A 23,157-nucleotide genomic window follows, 5' to 3' on the forward strand; every position below is an offset into this window, starting at 1 on the left:
TGGTGCCACGACGGGCTTTGACTGTCGTTGTTGGTCGAAAAGAGTTGAAGGACAAGGGAAGACACGGAGTCCCTGAACGAACGGACACTGGACGCGCGCCGATCAACTGGCAGCCTGAGGCAGAAACTGGCCCTAAGTCAACGATTACAATATCCCCCAAGAGAACAATAATGGACTCATTAATCTATGTACATTCGTAGCCCGCATAAAAGCGAGAATTCTATAGACAAAACAACCACAACGGTATATCATGGCAATACTCTAAGCCTCTTCGACTTGCGGCTTGAAGACATGAGGAAAGTGAGTCCGAAGCTCCTCGAGGCTGGACACCAAATATCTCGATGCCGGGACTCGAGGAATCGGTTGGCCTGGCTCAACCAGATGGACGACGGTCCACCCCCGGTCTTGCGCATGCTTGCAATTCAAGTGAGAGTCGTCTGTATGACATTAGCATCCGGCTGCTGGCTTGTGGTGTCCAGGAAATGAAAGTACATACCAACAAAGAAACATGACTCCGTGCTAGGAGCACCGGCCTCCTTCTCCGCCTTCGCATACATATCCTGGCTCGGTTTGCAGACCAGCGGCAGTTGCCCATAGTCACAGAAAGTGATACCCTCAAAGAATTCCTCGACGTCTAGTAGCTTCACCACCCGTTTCGCATGGTTGATGTAGGCATTCGTGAGCAACCACGGCTTCACTTTGCTGGTGTCTAGGCTCTGCAGCAGCCTGTGCAGGTTGGGATCCGGTTTCAAGATTTCATCGAGGGGCAGGGCGTCGTCGACCTCGTGGTTGAACTGAAGCGGGTCGATCGTGTGGTGGCGAGCGAGGCCCTCAATGGCGAGTCCATATTCCTTGTAGTACTTCTGGTGAAGCATATGCGCATCGTCTTTGTTGAGGGTAAGGTGTTTGACGAAGAATTTGTCTAGACAAATTAGAAGATCGGTTAGCATCGCATCCCGGACATGATCGAGGCTCGGAGGACTGACTGATGAGTGTCTGCATCTCATCGTGGACATTGCATGCTGGAGAGTTGAGTCAGTCTTGGGTCGTGTGGCAGTTGAGGATTGGTTTCCAACATTTTGAATACAACTGTAAGCCCAGCTGTTGGTTAGCGACGGCTGTAGTTCATCATGCTCGAATCGGTTGACGTACACAGTTGTCGATGTCAAAGAAGAACACCGGGCGGGCGTCAATGGCGGCCATACTGAAGGAATGGGCTCGCGGGAGCGAGGCGAAACGGGGACGAGAGAAGCGTAGGAGGGAAGACAGCATGAATCGCTCGTTCACAACTCCCGATGGCCCGGCAGTTAGTTAGGAGTCATCGCGCATTCCACCCACGGGACTGAGGGCCGCGGATGATCATTGGCTGAGCTGCATTTTCCCGTGACTGGGCGGACTAGTCAACTTTCGGACTAGCGCCCGGACAAATAATCTTTCCCTTGCGCATCACCTTGCAACGTCCTTCCTTTCTTTCTTTCGTTTGTTCGCGCCAGTGGCTTCGGGAAGAGACACGGGACATATGAGGCTAAAGCCCCTCATTGATCACCGTCCCTGAAGCTTCTGCATTCAAGATCCCTCTCCCTTAGGCCATGGCTGCAGCTCATGGGTCAGCTACTCACCTTGCAGCAGGACCGATGGCTCCCTCCGCGCCGGTGACGGCAGACGAGGTGCAGGAATATGAGAGAATTCTCAAGATCAGCGATGACATTTTCTGGGGACTACATCCTCGTCTCAAAGTGCCCCAGCAGTTTGTGCGAAAATCAACCACTCGCAATGGTCAACCAGCTCCCGTGGCCCAGACACAGCCAGCAAAAACCAAGCCCAAAACAACTCCCAAGAAAACCCCTGCCTCTCAACCTCCTGCGGCCGCCACTCCTCCCCCACCCCGCGTTGCCCCCAAACCTGCCTCGGAGATCAACCCTATCTTCTTGACCAAGTCAGACGACCTCGTCAGAGCGGAGTTACAGCTACAACGGCAACGGGTGGAGAGAGCGCTGCGGGACCAAGTGGAGCAAAAGAAGCAAGAAACAAAACAAAAACTTTTGCTGCAGGACACAAACCCAGGATTTGATGTCGAAGAGGTCTTGAACAGAGCACTTGAGCTCGTGAAGCCCCTCTCCCTGAGTGATCCCTCGGAGGCTACTGGCCCCGGTGACGACGACAACTCGTTTTATTCCAGTAGAGCTCCTGACTCTCCGCCCCAGATTGGTGACCACCAAAGGCCATCTCCGGTGGCTCGGGGTCTGGGCCACAAATCAGATGAGTTGCAACGACTGGAAGCTCTCAACCCACCTGGATCTGATCAGGAAATGCATGATGCTTACCCTGTGGCTGACCAGCGTTCACTGAATGTTCAGAAGCAGCAGCCGCGACATGGCCATGCCGGGTTGCAGCAACCGGTCGAGCCTCTGGAGGAGCCCGAGTATTCTCCGCCTGCGCCAACGGTGCCCCCAGTGGACTATCAAGATGACCAACGCGGTGCCAGGGGGCGACGACGTGTCTCTGACGGCAGATTTCCCGTTTACAGCCAGGAAATGCGCAGACCTCCTTCCCCTGCAAATGGCATTAGAGTGGTTCAGAACCATATAACTTCCCCTGCAGCTCCGCGACCATCGCGAGTGTCGCCTCTAGCCACAAAGAAAGCCCCGGCCGTCCAACAACTTCGTGATGAGCGTACTGGATACCGATCAGACCAGGTGTATTCTGACCCAGATTCTGCCCGTGGCAGCCCTACTGCACCCGCCCCGAATGTGATCTCTAGAAAACGGAGAAGACTTGACGGTGGATCTGGCCACGCGTCGGTTGCAGCCCCTACAGAAATCTACATCAAACAAGAGCCAGTGTCTCCGCCGCCATTTGCTGATGATCCCGAAGTTCTTCGCGGTCGACAGCGTCAAGAGCAGCCTGTGTACATTGACAGTGTGTCGCCACGGTACACCCCAGTGGCTGAAAGGCGCGAGCCGGTTTACGAAACTCAAGGGTACCACGAGCCCGCATTGGAGCCAGGGCCATCACGGACAAGTTCTCGGCTCAGCACCAGACGGCCAGTTCGTGACGACGGGGATCTTCGCCGCGTCGCAAACATTCAATACGCTAGGCAGTCAGACTATCCTCGCGAGCATATTGATGTCCATCCTTCTGTGGCCCGATCCGCATCCTATACGGTGGTTGACCGGCCGAGATATTACGAGGAAGCCCCTCCTTCCTACAGCCGCCGCTACGTTGCTGTCGATGAACCGCCAACAACATATCAGGAGCCATATTACGAGGAGGTCCCATCCGCACGAACAATGGCCCCCCCACCGCGACGGATCGTGGTCGACGAGCATGGCACTCAGTATATCGAGATGGTGCCGGCCCAGAGGACACAGCCCATGGCCCCGCCACCTCGTCCAATGTCTCAGGTATCGAGAAGCGAAGTGTACGAGGATCGCGCTCCTCTCCGTTCTGCCAGCATGCGCGCCCCATCTGTTGTGCAAGATGCCTATGGCGAGCACCGGTACGTACAAGAAATGCCACCGCCACAGCCCGTCTATCGGCGTGTCGTTTCGGACTACGCCCGTCCTACAACCAGCGACAGACGAATCTACGCCGCACCACCGGACGGACATGAGACGACTTACTCGCGTCCCGGAAGCGTGCAGGTGGCTGAATATGCTCCGCGACAACCGGCGTACTACGAAGAATACAATCCACCTCCCCCAGAAAGAATCATCCGCACAACAAGCGTGCGCCCTCAACCAACTCGATACGACGAGCCACAAGAGGTTGTGCAGCGAGCTGGAAGTGTGAGGCCGACTGGGCAGGGTCGCGAGACGAGTATATACGTGGAAGACCGCCGGGCAGTTGGGTACCGGGCAGAAGAACCCCCAGTCGGCGAGTACTGGAACCGACCTGTGTATGTTCCTGCCCCGCGACCCGTTCGAGAGCGGCGATACTACGAAGGCGAGGATGGACGTCATATTGCATCGGACGGCGCTAGTGATCTGGTTCAGCGTGGTTCTCAGCGTTACTGAAGAACCTTTTTTTCTCTTCACATATACAAGCGTAGCCTAGGCATTTTGTGGTTAGGTAGTTGCATAATCGGAGGGTTCTGTGCCCACTATCTTCAGTAAACCCAATTACTAGTTAACTATAACTATGCCGTGAAATATTATCTTGTCTTTAACTTCTACTATACTATGGCAAGAAGTCAGTTATGTACTGTTGTCCAGCTGATATGACCTGCAAGGGTCATCAAAAAGTAACGAGAATAGGGATACCAGACCTAAAGTCAAGACATGGGAAACGAGCCGCGAGTAAACTGAATGTACTGTGGTGCTTGGGGGTGTCCAGCTCGTGTAGAGCCTTTGCTGGGCAGTCGTTGGGGCAGACCGATCTGGTTGTACAATGTTTGAAGATGGAAGGTTCTACACATCATCCTTGGGAGAAACTAGACGGTAGGAAGCTTCATAGGTCTCTAAAATCAAGTGAAATCTCATTGATCTGGGGATATCAAAGAATCAACAACAAAGATCAGAATCAAAAAACGAACACAACAACACCAGAAGCAGAGTCACCGAAAAGGAAAACCCCAGCCAGACCCATCATCAAATCACACATAAATGTGTAGGACAATCCAGATGGCTCCATCCCAATCCAATCCTACCGTCCCTTGAGAAGGTATTTTCCCTAACACAGAGTGACGGTGAGGCTGCAAATAAAACCAAAATAAAAAAAACCACACAAACGACAGAAAAAAAGACACATAAAACAAAAATGCGAACTCCACTCCCACTCCTCGGGAGCGAATTCCGCTCTATCGCGTTCTTGGATATCTCGTTTTCTTTTCTTGACGCCTTTCATTGCTTGCGTTCCGTGGTATCAATCAAAAACACAAACAAGAAACAAACAAACCGAAACACACAACCGCTGGAAACTGAAGAAAAAAATCATAAACCAAATCAAAAGGGTATACTGCTGCAAATGGATATTTTGGGGGTGTTTTAACGCGGTGGCCCAATCGGGGCCGGGTATCCAGAAGTAGAATTCGAAGTGCTAGGACGACCACTGTCAAAAGAGGCCCGCAGATCATGCTTGGGGGTCATGTCGCCAGGGGCCGTGCCGAAGGGGAATTTGCCGTCGAAGCGCGCCGGCCAGCCGCCGTTGCTGTTGCTGCTCTTGTGGCTGTGTGAGCTGCCCAAAACGGGCAGGTCATCCTCGGGGAGGTTGACGCCGGAATCGTTCCAGGGGTTGCGGTAGCCGCTGTCCCGCGATTCCATCGAGACCAGGGACGCCTTGGAGGCATTGCTGGAGGCGTGTTTGAAGAACGAGCCCGGCGAGGCGGACTGGTTCTTGCGGCCGATGAACGAGGAGAAAGATGAGATGCTGCCTGGCTTGCGGAGGCGCTCGAAGATCGAGCCCCGCTCACTGGCGTCGTCGGAGAAGTTAGGCCGAGTCGGCGAGTCCGTCACGAGGGGTGTCGGGGCGTGCTGCAAGAGCTTTGAGTCGAAGAATGGCAGCGACTCTTCAAACGAGTCGGACTTGGGCCGCGGGATGGCTCCCTTGACCGTTGTCGCATCGAGGCCGTGGGCCACAAGCACAGATATCAAGAAGTCGATGGCATCCTTCAGGCCACCGGCATTGTTCCGTGTATATCCAAGCACCACTCGATCCTCGGGAGCGGCAGAAGCTGGGGATGATCCATCTTCGGGCGTCGAAGGTAGATCGGTATTAACGTCCACCGTGATATCGACCTCGTACTGCTCCTTGAGCTTGGTCCGAACGTCTGCGATGAAGTCGGCAGCTTTGAAGTACTCGCGAAGTTCGGTAGAGCTCTGGAAGTGAAGCTCATGGCTCTCCGGGACCATACCCAGCAGAGCATCCACGGCTTGGGGAACTTGATACTCGGGACCGGAGATGGCCACAACATCGCTCGCAAGCTCAGTACTGGGAAACTCGATCTTGCAGTTCCACTTCTTCTCCAGCTCGTCAATCTCGGTCATGCGGGCCAGCAGTTCACGGTGATACAGCCTGTTGATAACAACGCGCTCGGACACGTATTCGGCATCCTGTGAAACATCATGAGTCTCTTAGAGTCCAAAGTGGGTGAAACAAGCAACTTACAACTTTCTCGACCATGTCCATGATCTCCTGCTTGACCAGGTCCAGGCTCTGCGCGTTGCGAGCTGGTGTCCGGCAGATAACATTGTCGACCTTGATGTCATCGTCTTCCTTACCCATTCCGCCGCGGTCCATGGCGTTGGAGAATTTGACGAAAACCGAGTACTTCTTCATGATGCGTTGGATGTGCTGCCCACCAATACCGATGATCCGCTTATGGTACTGGTCCGGTACATGGAAGGAAATGGACGCAGGCATTTCCTGTTCCACCAAATCTAGGCCATTCTTGGTTGAATCGTATTGGTTTCCGCACACATCGATGTAGAAGTTGTACTCGTTGAATCCGTCAAAGATAATTTGGACATTGCCTAGTTAGAGATCAGCAGCCGCTTTGAATATTCCGCGAAAAGTCACTTACTCTGACCCATGATCTTGTTAATCTTCCCGTTCTTCTTGCCACTGACGAACTCCTTGTGCTCGTTGGCCAGTTCAATCTTGACCCGCATCTGGTATTGACTCCGCGTCACAAAGGGGATTTGGTTGATGACTGTCATCGCAGCCTTGACCGCATCGTCGGATCCATTTATGGTGAAGGTGAGATTGTCGAAGCTGACTTCCGCTTCCGAGTTGGTGCAGATATCCGAGAGCATGGACCGGACTTCGGGAGTGGACGGAGCACGAACACCGCCTTGGGCTGGGTCCGGCATGATGATCCACCACGACGCACTATAGAATTGACCAGCCTAAAGGAAGAAAAATTAGCAATGCTTTCGTATAACATGTCAAAACACAACATACCAGAGCCATGATCTCCCGGACGGTCCGTTCGACATGCAAGACCTCCGTGCCTTGAATGCGAACGAGACCGCGCTGGCTACCGAGTTGCGGAAACAGGACGTAGGAACCATTCATTTCCATCACCTTGCGAACCTTGTCCAGACGGTCGAGCAAGATATTGTCGATTTTGCTCGAATTGACCACCACATCCTTCACGTAGATTTTGACTCCCATGATTAACTCCCGCAGCTTTTGTTTGGCCCGAGCAATCTGCTCCGGCGTCTCGCCCGTGATAAAAACCTCGTCCTCGCTCCGGCGGTTGGCACCGGGAGGGGTATAACCGAAGATCCGTGGGAATGGCGGGGGAAAGTAGATGGCGGTGCCGGTAGCAGCCTCGATGAGCTTGATGTTCTTACGGGTGCGGCCACAGACCAGGGTGTGCATGGTCAACTCCAGCTTCATGGCATCCACATGACGTTTGAGCTGTTCCGAGGTTAGTTTGGTATTCCTGTCAAGGCACACGAAGGAACTTACGATTTGGTCGATCATAATGAGCACCCGCGTCTTGGCATGCTCCGTGCTCTCCATGTCTCCGTAAATGGCCAGCCGGAAGCGTTGTTCGAGTCCATTGTCAGAGGCGTAGCCGTATGAGGAAACCACCGCACTATCCGCATCGTGAAGCTTGGGAGTCAACAGGAAGATATCGGTTCCGGTGTAGGCGGCCAGGGTATCCAGGTGCTCGAGGACGCTCGGTCGAACTCCTTTGGGCGATCCATCCATAATCAGATGCATATCCACGTCAACAGTCGCGCACCGCTGATGAAAGGGCCCAGTGTTAGCAAGGGATGTACCAGAAGAAGAAAAATTCATCCACGTACCAGCATGATCGGGGTTTCGTTCAAGATCTTTGCTCGCATCTTCCGCACCGTCTCTCCATCGCCCGTGACGCAAACATTGGTGGTCAGGCCGTTCGGCCGGCGCTGGATCGAGGGCACGGCCTTGGGCTCCGAGGATGTCAAGGAAGCCTCCACCCGTCCTGCGTTGCTTTCCGTTATTTGCCGGCATAGTCTCCGCAACCCTTCGACGTTGTTGGTGTGCACAGGCAGCTGGTGTACCGGGGTGCCCTCGGGAGTGCCTTCGGGGAAGGTCCAGCGCTGAAGGGCGGCGGGACTAGCGTGGATCACATCTTCGACATCGGGACCGGCCAAGGTAGAGGAGAAGGGCACGTTGAAGGATTGATTGACGGTAGGGTCGATGCTAGACGGGGGCGTCATGGGCGGCGCACCGTGAGGTCGACGGATGGCCATGTCGGTGGTGTGAGGTCGGGACATCCCAAAGGTCGGCGTCATTCGTTCCCAACCATGACGGGCCTGTCCCGTGAAGTTGGAAATCTTGTGCATGACCAGGTTCGGCGAGAACTCTGACCCCTAGAACGTGTCGAGGGGAAAGAGAGGGAGGAATGGTGGAGGATGGATGATGGATGATTGTCGGGGTCGGTGGGTGGAGGAGGAGTGGGTGGTCAGACCGTTCTCGACAGGGATAAGGAATGGCCCTGTGGGTTGGGCAGGGCAGGGCGGTTTTCTGCCGCGGAATGGTGGGAACGAAGATCGATCGGTGAAGTGGGCACGCGGAATCGTAAATCGCAAGGAATGAAGAGAAAAGAAGAAGAAGAAGAAGCAGAGGCTGAGCACACACACAGACCAAAAGAGGCGTCAGCAAAGAACAGTAGCTAGTGCGAGTCCGGACTAGGCACAGCTGGGGGGGGCAAAATGGGGAGTGGCAGATCGGGAGGAAGGAAGCAAAGCAGGCCGACCTTACCGGAGCAGGTAAAGGGGGGTGGGTGATTATTTGGTGGAAAGAAAGAAGTGAAAGTCGAGTGTCGTCAGTTTGTGCGGGTCCGTTGATTACTGGGTGCACAGCCTTCAAGGGAGAATGAATCAAGGGACGTTTCTAGGTATACAGAGGACTATGTCTGGGAATAATGCATAGCGGAAGACTATGTATATTATTGATGAGGATCATCACAACCATCCTCTCGGGCCTCCCTGCTATTCCTATCCTATTCGATAATCGTATACTACTCGATCGACTACCACCCCATCACGTGCCCAGCCCCAACCATCCGAATCATTCCGCCCGTACGGTACACCTCCCGCACCTGTCATAGGCCCCGGGAAGAACAACCCTGTACGACCCGGTACAGTCACCCTCTCCACCCACGGTGAGCTGGGCACGATAGGGCCAGCCGGGTGGTCCGGGACTCAGCGGCCGGGAAGGGCAGAGCTGAGGGGTTAGTTTAGTTAGAGGTTAGTGGGCTCAGCAAATAATGGGCCGTCATGCTGCGGGTGGATCGTGGCTTGTTAGTTGCTGGAGTTTGTTAGGGCCACTGCCCATCCCGCTGGTGCCTACGGGAGGGCCTAGGCGACGATCTGGCCTCTTGTGTGCATCACCTACTTCCCACAGGTACTTTTCCTCCGAAGGATCTAGACCGAGGTAGATTGAGAGCACAAACACCCGTACACACACACACACACATACACACACATGCACTCCCTCGCTGTCTCTCTATTTCGTTCATGTATACAAGAATCGACAGTAAATAAATACCTAAGAGGGGACAGGCTCTTGTTTACGGAGATCTGCGATCGAGTGGTCGACGTCATGATCCCGTATGACGCGGGTGGGTCAAACGCTCTTCAGCTCAATCATCGGTGGACGTGGACGCCGCGAGATCATTTCCGACTGGGTGGACCGGCGAGGCGTGCTGCTTGGAAACTGGCCCGCAGGGGTGCAATCAGGTCCCCCGGTTTTGGCTGCCCCGGACAATGAACGAAGTTGAGCTGAGCTGAGTCGCGAGGGAGAGCACATCTGTGGTCCCCATATATATATAATGCTCTCACGGGGGAATGGCATTAGCACTACGCCATAATGCAAATAGTTGTGTTGAACGTGAGTATGCAATGATTGTACTGGAATTGACAGAATAGCCATAGGACCATAGAAGAAGATTTTGGGGTTTCCGAGTAACTCGACCGAGGAAGCCCTAACCCCCCCCCCCCCCGGATCTCCTACGCCAAGCTGCCGTGGCCGTGCACAGAGACTACAAATTGAACGTTCTAAACCCAAAATAATTCACAATTCACCAGATTCACACTCCCTAAGTAGGCATTAGACGGAGATACAATGCTTGCCGGAATAACGGTTTTTATGAGACAGGATGGAAAACTCCGGAAATATTCAACAAAACCCCCAAGACCAAAAACCATCACTCGCTGGAAAAAAAAAAAAAAAAAGCGGCTCTCATGCAAATTAGAAACAACAAAGAGATGTCGCTCGAAAAACTAAAAGGTAATAACACAGTGCTCGAACTATGACGTAAACAAGGGCCTTCTTCAAAGGAGGCCGGATAGGACTGCTTCGGTGGCTATTATTAGGAGTTAGCAGATGTCCATTTGCAGTAGTAAAGTGAAAACATACCAGAATTGATGTATGGCCGCCTGGCGTCAAGGTTAACGCCAAACCGTCTCTCCAGCTCCTGCTTGATACTCTTCTTGGTGACAGTCATCAAGTCGGCGGTGCGCAGGATCTCACGGATCTCAGCAAGCAGGGCATCGTCCGCGGGGAGGTTGGAGTAATCTTCCATGTCCATGTCCATGTCCATGTGACGGCTCATCATCTCAGACGGAGCGAGCGACATGCGCGAACCGGAGGCCAGCAGCGGCAGGTCCAGCTGCGAGGCGGGGCGCGAGCTGGGGAAGCCGTATTCGGACTGCGGGAAGGCATGCGACTTGGTGCCGTACGAGTAGCCCGACACCTCGGAGCGGGTATCGTCGCGCGAGGTCTGCGCATCCCACAGCTCCATCTGGTACTCTTCCCAGCGCTTCTTGGGAATAGAGGCCGGGTCGAACTTGCCCTCGTCTGAAATGACGACCTTGCGGCCCTTTTCTCCGGTGATGATACGCGTGTTGCCCCAGGTGAAGTCGTCCATGTTCCAGAACGAATAGAGCGGTAATGCAAGGGAGAAAATGGGAATGGCGAGGATGTAGACGATCATCCAGCCGACCATTTCCCATTTGCGCCGGACGATGAAGATGATCGCTTGCAGACCGTAGATGACACCGAGCAGAACAAACGCCGTATATGGAATCACTGATGTATCCGTGACCATCCAGTATATCAGGTAGCCGATATAAGCAACGGTGACGGGTTGGATGATGGTACTAAGCAGATCGACGAAGACAATAAACCGCATACTGAAGCAGCAGAAGCCACAGAGCTGTTGGAGTGGGATCAGCTCGATCAGGTTATGCACGGTCGAGTTGATCCATCGGCGACGTTGCGACAAGAAGATAGAGAAGCTCTCGGGGGCCACAGTCCAGGCATGAGACCGGAAGATATACTTGGTTTTGAACTTGGGGTGGTGCTTAAGGAGCAGAGTCGTCAGATAACGATCCTCACCCAGGTGAAGCAAATTCTTCATGTGCAGTGTATCCACGCGGATCTCCGAGTAGGCTTCGACCACCTCCTGGCTGACGAACAGGGGCTTCCCAGTCTCTGCTGAACGGATGCGGTACATAGTGAAACAACCAGGCAAGCAGGTGACGGATCCAAACAGACTCTCGAAAGCCTTGGTCAGATTGTGTGAGATGTAGTATTCGTAAACCTGAATCATAGTCACGATGGATGTTTTGGCGTTCGACAAGGCCGTCTCTCCGCAGGCCCCAATCAGACGGGTGTCGGACAAGAACGAGGAGACAAATCGAGTGGCTGCATCTGGAGCGACCGACGTATCGGCATCAACTTGGAGGATGTATTCGTAGAAAGTGGGATTGACTCCAATGATGTTCCGGATCTGGTGGTGCATCTCGAGTTCCATAGGACTCATAGGAAGGTTATAGTGAACACGGTTGAGGAAGCGCATGAGGACCATCTGCGAATCACGCTTGCCACGGTTGCCGGGGCGCGACACCTCCGAGGGCTTGCCAACCTTGACTACAACCAAGTACGGGACAATGTGACCCTGAACCTCGTACAGACCCGAATAGATCTTACCCATGTTGTGCTGCTTCATACCCTCACCCAAACTCTCAAAGCTGAGGGGCTCCGGGTCCACCGATTCTGGAACACCCAAGATGTCCAGGACAATTCGAGGCGTCGGGCGGTCGTTGCCTTGACCGATGATCATACCGTCACAGATTATGAGCAGAAGTTTGCGCTTGTCGTCATACCGCATGCGAGCCATGGAGTCGATAGCACGGCGCAAAGAATCTTCGTCTTCGGTGTAGGCAGGGACCTGGCAGATGATGAACTTGTCCAGATTTTCCGGAAGGTTCTTCTTGCCAAATTGAAGAGCAGCCAAGAACTTGAACGAGATAATGGTGCACAGCACGATCGAAATGGCAAGGATGAAGTACCGGGCAAACTGACACTGGACGGAATTTCGAGTGTCCACATGGCCGACGAAGAACAAGTTGTCGAGACACAATTGCATGCGCGAACGCAATGTTTCATCCATAGGAAGATCCTCCCAATAATGCGTCAGGTCTGTTCCGGGCTTTTGTTGGAAAAGATCAACCAGCAGCGGGGCCATGTAGTTGGTGTTGATATCCATGGGCCCTTTCACGCCTGTTGGATAGCGCGGAACCCGGGGTCCTCCGAGGTAGTAGGTCAGATCGTAAACTTTGCCATTGATACTCCCGATGTTCTTGTCTTCTTTGTCCGCCAAAGTCTGCATATACTGAGGAGTGTAACCGACGTAGCCTTCCTTGTAATTCGCACGCATCATGACCATCTGCTCGTAGAACCAATCTGCCTGCGGCAGGTCAGTCCATGATCGGAAGTCGTGATACACGGAGTTAGTGTCGTATGTCGTGGTGGACTCCTTGATATTTGAGACGTTCAAGTTCGCCCGGTAATCCAGCGGAACGGCTGGGTCGACAGTTCCGTCCACACCCTGACACAAGGCCGAGACCTGGATGGGAAAGAGGTTGGAGGCATCGGTACCAGCGTAATTCTTCAGAGACGTCGTCGGCACGATATCGGGGTAGTGGCTGGGCATGAAATCACCCAGATTGAACACGATACCGCGAATGGCAACGTAGGAACCTTCACCGTTTTTGCCGTTGTGGCTGCTGAGTTCACCTAGGGAGTAGACATGTTGGGTTGGGCAAATCAATCCAGGGAAGGCAACGATCATGAAGACGGCGACTGCACAGGCGAACCAGATGATCAGGTTAATTGCTAATTTCTCGCGCCAGGCAATCCGCACATCCTTGCGTTTCATGCGACCAAACCACTTGATGAAGATATCCGGAATGTAGAAAGTGAGCATGTAGACCAGGAATAGCCAGCGACGACGGCTTCCCGAGACGGGCGCATCATCCACTTCTTCCATCCTCTTTTCTTTGCCTTTCTCCAGCATCTGCTCTCTCGTCTCCCGATTGTGGAACATATCGCCAGAGTTGAAAGCTGATGCGCCGGCCTCGGAGCGTCCGTCCAGCTCGCGGCTGCCGAAGTACCCGCCCTGTTTGGACTCATCCCCATAGATAAAGGCACCAGGCGACTGGTCGGAAGGATGAAGGAGCCGAACTTTTGCGTCCAAGTTTCCATGTAGCTCACCATCGCCTTCGTCAGACCCGTGAAGTCCGTAGGTCGGGACCACGCGTTCCCCAACCTTGGCGAGATCTGCCCAGCAACGTTCGCTAAGGAAGACACCGGTGCTACCCACCCGAGCCTCGTTACCAGGCCATCGCTTCTCATCCAAGATGACTTCCGCCTTTTCCTTGTCACTACCCACGACAAGGTTTCCGATCTCAGCCAAGCCCAAAAACTCCTCCAAGGGGATGAACACGCTGAAGTCAGCGTTTCTCAACCGCTGGCTGATTTCAGCAATGCCGAATGTTTGAACTTGCATCCTCACGCATTTGCTATCGAATTGATTGGCCATGCGGCGGTCGTTGGGCTTGAGACAGATCACAAAATACGGGTTGAGATTGGCCGAGCTCAAACATTTATTGATGACATCGAGACCAGACAGGAACTGACCGGCGGCGCCTTGATCCGGGCCAGCGGACGATCCACTCTTCCGGCCTGCCATACCAAGTCTTGAGCTCGCTGCCTGGCTGTCATTGTCGCCTGCATCTTCACTGTCGGCACGGGATGCGTCCGAGGCGGCGAAGCGGGATTGCGGGCTAACTTTGCGTCTGGCCATGCTCGGCATCCGCATGGGCTTCGAGCTGACTTGGGCTTGCATGATAGTAGTTTTCTCGCGAGGGTGGGCAACGGTCTGCAGAGCCTCTTGACCGAAAAGGTCTCGCACAAAGTCACTGTGGGTAGAGTTCATGAGGTTCATCAGATCCCCGGAGATGACCTCGCCATTCTCCTCAGTCAGACCATGGACAGAGTAGTCGACCTCGCCAGCAAAATGCTTGACGGTAAAGGCAGTCCGGTTACTCTGCGAATAGTACCCACCACCCGAACCAGAGTTGGAGTCGCCCACAGAGATGGCGGGGTTCTTGCCCTCGAAGCGCTTGCGCACGCTCTCTAGGAATTGGGTATCCGATTTGCCGCGCCGCGTTTGGTCGTCCAGGATGCTCAACAACCCGTTATTCTGCTTCAGAAGGCCACGGACGGTATCTGTGTTGTCAAAGTAGCTTGTAGCAGGCACAATGATTTCCTCACGATCCAAAATGTCGGCCTTGTGGTCAAAGAACGACCGCAGGCAGTAGTTGTAGAGGGACTCGGTTGCAGCATTGCTGAGAAGCTGGTCCAAAGTGGACCCAGTTGAGGCTGCTTGAGCGAAGCCCGGGAAATCGACAATGGAGATGGTGTTTGCAACGCTGTGCTCGGCCGCACAGATTTTCTGGTTCACGGTTTCAATGACATAGGTAACCAGAAGCGAATAGATGGTGCGGGCAAGAGCATCAGCGTTCTGTCGTGCGCCTTGCGGATCCAGCATGACCGTCACGCGCTCGCGATGGATCATCTTCGTGCGGTAGCCCAGGCTGATCTCGAGAGCCTCGACGCTCAACCCCAGGAATGCAGCCACGATGGCCAGCACATCCTTGTTTCTCACCACGGTCACCAACTCTCCGCCCTCGTGTGAGTAGCCGCCGCTCTCTTCGGCAGTGGTGGTGGTGGACTGGCCAGTCATAAAGTCGAGCTGGCCAATGTGAAGAATGGTGGCCAGGACCTGACAGATATCGGCAATCTCACCGCGGGAAAACTCGAGCTTCCGCAGAGCGGTTTTGAAGTGCTGGAAGCCTTCGGTGTCGTTCACTCCAACCTTTAACTGTGTTGGATGGCCCAGATAGCGCCATCGCTTGTGGCTCACGGAGCCTTTCCCACCGCCCGTCTGGATATGAACGGAATTGTCGAATCCCAGATGGGTCTTCTCCGCCGCACTGGTGCCGGCAAGCAGATAATACAGCGCATGGAAGCTGCGCTCGCCCGTGGGCACGGAGGAGATGCGGCTGCGTTCCAGCCGGTAGTCGATGATCTTGCCGCCGATGAGCGTGGGGCTGACCGAGGAGGATCCATCATATTGAAGTTCGAGGAAGAGACCGGCCTTAGAGGCCGTGGGGGTAGTCACGGATTTGGTGGTGGTCAGGGTGTCGAAGATAAACGCAGCGTAGGACAGCTTGGAGGAAAGTGGGGTGGAGGAGAAGGACAGGAACGACGATAGCAAATGCGAGCGAACGGTGGTCTTGCCCGAACCGCTTTCTCCGAGGAACACCACCGCCTGGTTTTCCCCACGCGCACCTAGGCGAGTAAAGGCGCGCCGGGCGAGATCTTCGGCTTCACCAGCGGCACTGCCTTCCTTGCCGCCATCTGGACCCTTCGTGGCCGTGGTGTAGGTGTTGAGGCTGATAAGAGCTTGGGAAGACAGACGAGCCGTGGGTAGACCGACATGGAACCTGGAACATGTCGATGAGCGTTGGTTGACCGTGGATTGGAATCATGGTTCACTTACCGGCTGGCCAGATGGGCCGTCAGATGCGTATCGGACTGTAGATGTGCTGGTAGCGACGGGAGTGAGGACTGAGCATGCGCCGGAGCGCTGCCTGTGTTCAAGTGACCCGCCATGGTGATTGGGGCCTCCACGACGAGGGAGAAAGAAGACCAAATCGACAGAGCAGCAGCAGCTGGCGTTTGGACACCAGGCGCTCCGCTGACCGGGAATGAACGTGGATGGGGGGACGTGGAATGTCCGCGCGGGTGGAATGAACCCCTAGCTCGATGTTGACGATAACACCACACACATAGAGGAAAAAGCGAATGTGGGAAGACTTGAACGAGTGTAAAGCTATGCAAAGTTGGAGAAGAAGAAAGGGACTGGGAGAAGCGAGATAAGACCGTCCGGGGGTTTGGTCAGTAAGGAAAAAAAAAGAGAGGCGTAATGGGAAACACAAAATACTAGCTCGGGCGACCAAGAAACATCTAAGAATATCGCCGTCGTGATTGGGCCGGGTGTGCCCACCCGGATCGGCCTTGAAAATCCCCTGGGGCCGAGAGGATGGCGAGACGGTTCGATCGCAGGGAAGAGTAGTCCCGAGAGCAATGGGGAGTCGCGGACTATGAGCGGACTGCCATCACCGATTACGATATCGCTAGCAACCAGAACACTGATCGTGTACGTTGTCCTAGGACCTCGGATCTGGTCACGCCAGGGTCTCAGGTTGAACACATCCCCACTTGGGCCGCGGGTATTTGACAGGGTCTCAGGGTTTGGTCGACAGGTCACCCCCGATCGGGCAATCCATAATACATATTGGCACCTCCTTGCAAGTGATTCGGTGTATAGGTCAGATCGCACCCTCTTCTCTAGCTTCCCGAGATCCAGTTCCTGAAACCAGGGATGGCAGTTCCAAGGTTGAGTGTGGTATGTCCCAGCGCGTGGAATGTATCCTCTAGAAGGTACATAGCATGTAAATAGAACTACCCAAATGAGATGGTCGCACTACTAGTCTCTGCTCTGTGAGTGGCGCAGTTGATCACCAGCCGTGAAGTTTTTGTGAGACATTGGCCAAATTTAGCCCGACAGTACCGCTAGTTGCAAATACCCAGTGTTCGGTGGTGTTCTGGAACCGGTGGATCCTGGTGTCAGATGCTCCAGGGAAAGAAACTCAAGAATAGAAGAACATCAACAAACAGAAGACTAGAGAGAGGAGAAGAAAAGGGGCTGTGAGCAGTCATCGACTAGACCATCGTAAATTCGACTGCTCGGACTGTATTTGCAATTGCAAATCCTGACCGGGCCAGAACATGTGAAGTCTGGCAAAGGAACTAGTCGATCATGCCATTATTGATCGCCCGTACTGCCTCCGCGTATTTTTCAAACAACCGAATTTCTCCCCATTCTTTTGCTGCTCCCCCGATCAGACTCACTCTTTCTTTTCTCTTCTCTCTCTCTCGCTCCCTCTCTTCTCTCCAACACTCGTTTCAGTCACTCGCTTCTCCTTCTCATTGATTGATTTCTCACAGCTGCGGTGGTTGTCAGAAATCCACTCCCTCCTGCTCTCCCCACGCCCTCCACCAGCAACAGCACCACCACCTGGGGAAGCGCGTGGTGTCCCTCGCAGCAGCAGGGTTCCCCATGTGGTATTAAGACACACGTCGGATATTGCGGGAATCATACTTCATCATGTCGAACCGCTACTCGGTCTTCTCGACCCAATCCACGGGCCTATCGGCCGGACCGCGGCCACAGCATGCGACGCAGGTCTCGACCACGACCTTGCTGAATGCTCTACACTCGTTCTACACCGCGGGTCAACCTTATCAGCTTGACGCGAGCACCAGCCTGGCCGTCAACTCCTGGGTCACGGCGGCTACCAACCTCCCTGATGGCCGTAGCGGAGCCACGGTGGACCGCGACCTGGCCGTGAGAGCTTGGGAACATGCTCGGCGACGGGCAGAGGATGGCTGTGTTGTTTTATGGTAGGAGGCGTGATCCCCAAAGAAAATTAAAGGTCATGTAGCTGACCACCCAACAGCTCGACACATCAGTCCACCCCATCCCTTCTAGAACCATTTCTCGCCGCGCTGCCACTGCCCACTCCGGACGTTACATTCGCCGCTCTAGCCGCCTTGCGACCCTTTCTGTCTGCAGTCACAGCATTTAACCCGTCTTACGCCCTGCATTCGGCCCTGTCGGCCTCCTACACCTTGACGCTGCAGGGAAACGTCGTTGAACTCTCTCTGGCTCTGTCGACCTCCGGTATCAACGTGCGGAAGGGTTTGTTGGATATTCCGAAGGAGGCGGGCTATCGTGCCTTTGACGTCTTTTATTATCTTCTGACCTCCGCCTCCTCGGCCGCGGAGCGTCAATTCCTGGATCTCAAGGATCTTTCGGCTTATGCCCTGCTCAACCGATCCAGCACGTATTCGCCTCCATCCTATCTGCCAGCAGCGGACGATGCAGCAGCTGCGGAAGACTTTCGGGCCTCGCTGAAGACCATTGGTATCAAGGGAGCTTCCCTGCGAGGCTTACTGTCAGTGCTTGCAGGTCTGATCAAGCTTGGTGACGCAGCAGGCTTCCAGGTGGACGAAGAGGATCTGGAGGAGATCTGTGAGGATGTCGGTGGGCTGCTTGGATTGGATCCGGAGATTCTGCTGCACAAATGCTCTACAGATGATCGTGAGGTCTTGATTACTGGGATCTACGAGGCGCTGGTCGATTGGGTGATCAGGCAAGCGAACGAAGCCATCGCAGCCGAAGTTCAAAACACGCTGGAGAATGATTCCAGCAATGGCGGCGCCGGCACTCAGTGGGCGAATGAAGACACTGTCAGTCTGGCCGTGGTCGATATTCCGCGGCCCGCTCTCGGCAAAGCTATTGCAATGAGAGGCGTCTTTGACGATAATCTGGGAATCAACGCCGAGATGAAGGAGGACGGCATTCATATTCCCCCGATAGGGTCTTCTGTCGTCAATGAAATGACTGGTGCAGTGGCACAAGTCGAGCCTGACCTTGGCATCAATACTGGCGCGGCTGGACGAGAACGTGAATACGAGCTCGATAAACGACAGGGGGTCCTGGAGAAGGTCGGGGTAGAGATTGAAGGGGACTCTTTCCTGCGACGAGTGCTCTTCCCCGTGGATGGCGAGGGCATCTCTGTCGGCAAACGAGGTCGCTTCGATCTTTCCACTATGCTCGGCAGCAGTCGGGTGTGGTACCATCTCTCAGTCCACCCAACCGACGACTCTCCAGACCACTTGAACGGTTCTACCTCGGCCTGGTCAGCGGGCGCCGTGTCGCGTCAGCTGCGAGATTGGCGATTCCCTGAATGGGCTAACCGACGCCTGAAGCAGCTCGACTTCACCGCCGATTTTGACGTCGAGGAGTTTGTCGACCGTTACGCGCGATTAGGCTGCACTGAAGGCCAAGACGGTGTTGAGAACTGGATCATGGAGAGGGGCTGGAGCAACGGCGATGCTGTTGTTGGCCACCAACGGGTCTGGATGAGAGAGAGTGCATGGTGGGAAGCCGAGTCTATGCTCGATCTCAAGCCAGACGAAAATCCCCAAAATCCCTTTGTGTATGGTGCGACCATGTACGACACGGGCATAGCCCCCGCTGTCAACCCTCTCGGCGAGGCGACTAGCCTTATGGGAAGTCGAGATGATATCCTCATGCAACAAGCAGGCCTCGCGGCTCCGAGTGTTTTTGGAGGGGCCAAGTCGATCGCCCCGAGCATGCCATTTACCCATGCCGCCAGCGGTGGTGACTATGGGCTGGGCCTCAAGGGAGACGATAAGAAGGGCGACATTGCATACTACGACGACTACGGCCGATACATGGGTGACCTTGATGCCGAATTCGGAGACCCCAAACATATCGAGAAGAAAAGTATCACTCCGGGTCGTCGGATTTGGGCAGGATTTGTCTGGGCGCTGACATTTTGGATCCCATCCTTCGTGCTGAAGTTTGTTGGCCGTATGAAGCGCCCGGATATTCGAATGGCCTGGCGAGAGAAACTGGTCCTGGTGCTCCTGATCCTGCTTTTCAATGGGATTGTCTGCTTCTACATCATTGCATTTGGTGACCTGCTTTGTCCCAACAAAGATAAAGCCTGGAATAACCAGCAGGTCGGCTGGCATACGACAGACGATGATTTTTTTGTCAGCATCCATGGCCGGGTCTACGACATCACCAAGTTCTGGCGGTTGCAACACAGTGATAAGACCGGCTACGACACTGACGCGAGCAACATGAAGCCCTTCGCCGGGTTGAACTTGGACGGTTATTTCCCCCCTCCGCTCGTTCGATACTGCGCCCCGTTCGTCACCAGCCAGGACATCCAGATGAGGAACAACGACTCGACCGCTGTCCTGTACTCAAATGCGGTACACTCCTCCGGACCGGTGGAGCAGCCTGATCCTGGCACGAAACTCCACGAACTCAGCTGGTACCAAGACATCTTCCTACCGAAGATCGCCAATTACTACAAAGGTGAATTGGTGTGGTCGACGGGCACAATTCAAAGCCAAGCCAATAATTATCAGCGGTATTGGGTTATCGTGGACCAGAAGGTTTACGACTTGACGAACTACTTTTACACGATCAACCAGATGGCCGGTTACAAGGGGTATGAATTCCTGCCGGAAGAGGTCACTACGCTCTTCAAAAACTTTCCGGGAACCGACGTGACCGATAAGTGGCAAGACACGGCGCCTTTCCGCAATGCCCAGCAGTGCTTGGACTATGTGTTCTATGTTGGCAAGGTTGATTTCCGCGACTCACCTCGGTGTACCGTGAACAACTGGATTCTCCTGGCGTTCACCATCCTGATCTGTGCGGTGATCCTCGTCAAGTTCCTTGCGGCTCTGCAGTTAGGATCCAAACGTCGACCGGCGCCCCAGGACAAATTCGTGATTTGTCTAGTCCCAGCGTACACGGAAGGCGAGGATGCATTACGCAAAGGGCTGGATTCATTGACGGCACTGCAGTACGATAACAAGAGGAAGCTGATCTGTGTGGTCTGCGACGGTATGATCGTTGGTGGCGGAAACGACCGGCCTACGCCCAAGATTGTTCTGGACATTTTAGGCGTGGACCCTAAGATGGACCCACCTGCGCTGCCGTTCAGGTCCGTCGGCCAGGGGAGCGAGCAGCTCAACTACGGCAAAGTATATTCCGGTCTCTACGAATACGAGGGTAACGTCGTGCCCTATATCGTGGTGGTCAAGGTCGGCAAGGAGTCCGAACAGAGCAAGTCCAAGCCTGGCAACCGAGGCAAGCGAGACTCGCAGATTCTTATGATGAACTTCTTGAACCGGGTGCACCACCGCGCTCCCATGTCACCGCTGGAGCTGGAGATGTTCCATCAGGTCAACAATGTCATCGGTGTGGACCCGGAGTTGTATGAATACTGCTTCATGGTCGACGCAGATACCAGTGTCAAGGAGGATTCTCTCAATCGGTTGGTTGCGGCTTGTGCGGCGGACGCGAAGATTGCTGGCATTTGCGGTGAAACCAGTCTCCAGAACGAGGAGCGGAGTTGGTGGACTATGATTCAGGTCTACGAGTACTACATCTCGCATCACCTGGCCAAGTCATTTGAGTCCCTCTTTGGCAGTGTGACCTGTCTCCCTGGATGGTACGTTTTCTCTTTTTTTTTCTCCGGTTGATTTCGATATACTAACCGTTGATAGTTTCTGCCTGTACCGTCTACGGACGGCGGACAAGGGACGCCCTCTGATCATCTCGGATAAAGTAATCAGTGAATATGCGGACAACGACATCGACACGCTTCACAAGAAGAATCTCCTGTCTTTGGGCGAGGATCGGTACTTGACAACGCTCATGACCAAGCACTTCCCGACGATGCGGTACAAGTTCATCCCCGATGCGTTCGCGAGCACGGCGGCACCGGAGACATGGAGCGTGCTCCTGTCCCAGCGACGTCGCTGGATCAACTCGACCATCCACAACCTGGTGGAACTAGCAGCTCTCAAAGACCTGTGTGGTTTCTGCTGTTTCAGTATGCGTTTCGTTGTGCTTGTCGATTTGCTCGGAACGATCATCCTCCCGGCCACCTGCGTCTACCTTGGGTATCTCATCTACCGTGTCGCCAGTGGCACTGGTCCATTCCCAATCATTTCAATTGCAATGCTGGCGGGTGTGTACGGCTTGCAGGCGATCATCTTCATCATCAAGCGACAGTGGCAGCACGTCGGATGGATGATCATCTACATCATTGCATTCCCCATCTACAGCTTCGTCTTGCCGCTCTATTCCTTCTGGTTCCAGGATGACTTTACGTGGGGTAACACCCGCGTGGTCATCGGCGAGAAAGGCGACAAGCGAGTCATTGCCGTGGAGGACGAAGGGTTCGACCCGCGTAGCATTCCGCTCCAGCGCTGGGATGACTACGCCATGGCTAACAGCCTCCCCGGCCGCCGTGGCGATTTCGGCGCCAGCCAGGAGAAGGTTTACTCGACCGGCCGGTACGTCGACGAGACGGCCATGGAGATGGATGACATGCACTCGCAGTACTCGTCCGTCCGACCAGCATCCACCATCCTGACTGGATTCCCCGGCCAGGCACGCCAAGTCAACCCTTACATGCCCCCGCAGTCCCCCGGCCCGTTCATGGGCGGCACAAATATGCCAGGCAACCGCAACTCGCACATGTCGAACTTCTCCCGGTACACAGACTATCCGCAAATGGGAGGCGGACCCCCGACAGCGCCATCGCGGCACATGTCCGTCGGCAACCTCAGCGCCTACCAAGACCAGCCCAACCTCCACTCGAGCCGACACAGCATCGGTCTAATGCAGAGCACGGAGAATCTGCTCTCGAATTCGCGGTCTCGCAGTCCGATGGGCCAGTACCCGTCTCGACCGGCTAGTACAACGTTGGATTTCCGCAGTGCCAGCAGCGGACCCGACGAACTGGCTATCACAGAGGCTATCCGGAGCTGTCTGGCTGAGGTGGATTTGGACACGGTGACTAAGAAGCAGGGTAAGTTTTGTTGCTCATGTGTGATGAATCATTCGCTAACCTCTCATCTCCAGTGCGGTCTCTCGTTGAACAGCGACTCCAAACCTCGCTCACGGGCGACAAGCGTGGGTTCCTGGATCGGCAAATCGACCAGGAACTGGCGAATATGTGATCTGAATTCTGATTTTTTCTGTATTTTTTTGATTTTTTGTATTGACTCGGAGGGAAATTTTGTAATAAGCATTTTTCATCACAGCGCTGTGTTACTTTCCGTCATTTTCGGCATGCCTGGCGTTTTTCGGGAGGACAGAAATACTAGCAGCATCCAGCG

The 23,157-nt window shown here is 54.4% G+C and overlaps 5 protein-coding genes across 5 annotated transcripts; 2 read left to right on the forward strand and 3 right to left on the reverse strand.

Moving 5' to 3' along the window:
- Positions 1-261: 261 nt before the first annotated feature.
- Positions 262-1,203, reverse strand: PFLUO_LOCUS2377 (suppressor of deletion of TFIIS; the record flags this gene model as incomplete). Its single annotated transcript, XM_073779510.1, has 5 exons — positions 262-437; positions 497-922; positions 987-1,022; positions 1,077-1,101; positions 1,153-1,203. 5 exons carry the CDS (start codon positions 1,201-1,203, stop codon positions 262-264), a joined length of 714 nt encoding a protein of 237 aa, XP_073636458.1.
- A 386-nt stretch (positions 1,204-1,589) lies between these two features.
- PFLUO_LOCUS2378 (uncharacterized protein) lies at positions 1,590-4,016 on the forward strand (the record flags this gene model as incomplete). Its single annotated transcript, XM_073779512.1, has 1 exon — positions 1,590-4,016. The coding sequence occupies one exon, from the start codon at positions 1,590-1,592 to the stop codon at positions 4,014-4,016; it is 2,427 nt and encodes an 808-aa protein (XP_073636459.1).
- A 969-nt stretch (positions 4,017-4,985) lies between these two features.
- Positions 4,986-8,279, reverse strand: PFLUO_LOCUS2379 (uncharacterized protein; the record flags this gene model as incomplete). The annotated part of the gene is made up of 6 exons (XM_073779513.1): positions 4,986-6,050; positions 6,106-6,470; positions 6,521-6,845; positions 6,901-7,362; positions 7,414-7,695; positions 7,758-8,279. The coding sequence occupies 6 exons, from the start codon at positions 8,277-8,279 to the stop codon at positions 4,986-4,988; spliced, it is 3,021 nt and encodes a 1,006-aa protein (XP_073636460.1).
- A 1,992-nt stretch (positions 8,280-10,271) lies between these two features.
- On the reverse strand, positions 10,272-15,963 carry PFLUO_LOCUS2380 (uncharacterized protein; the record flags this gene model as incomplete). Its single annotated transcript, XM_073779514.1, has 3 exons — positions 10,272-10,303; positions 10,357-15,794; positions 15,851-15,963. 3 exons carry the CDS (start codon positions 15,961-15,963, stop codon positions 10,272-10,274), a joined length of 5,583 nt encoding a protein of 1,860 aa, XP_073636461.1.
- A 1,558-nt stretch (positions 15,964-17,521) lies between these two features.
- On the forward strand, positions 17,522-22,998 carry PFLUO_LOCUS2381 (uncharacterized protein; the record flags this gene model as incomplete). Its single annotated transcript, XM_073779515.1, has 4 exons — positions 17,522-17,817; positions 17,874-21,479; positions 21,535-22,847; positions 22,901-22,998. 4 exons carry the CDS (start codon positions 17,522-17,524, stop codon positions 22,996-22,998), a joined length of 5,313 nt encoding a protein of 1,770 aa, XP_073636462.1.
- Positions 22,999-23,157: the final 159 nt, after the last annotated feature.

Source organism: Penicillium psychrofluorescens (assembly GCF_964197705.1).
Source record: "Penicillium psychrofluorescens genome assembly, chromosome: 2".
Classification (NCBI taxonomy): domain Eukaryota; kingdom Fungi; phylum Ascomycota; class Eurotiomycetes; order Eurotiales; family Aspergillaceae; genus Penicillium; species Penicillium psychrofluorescens.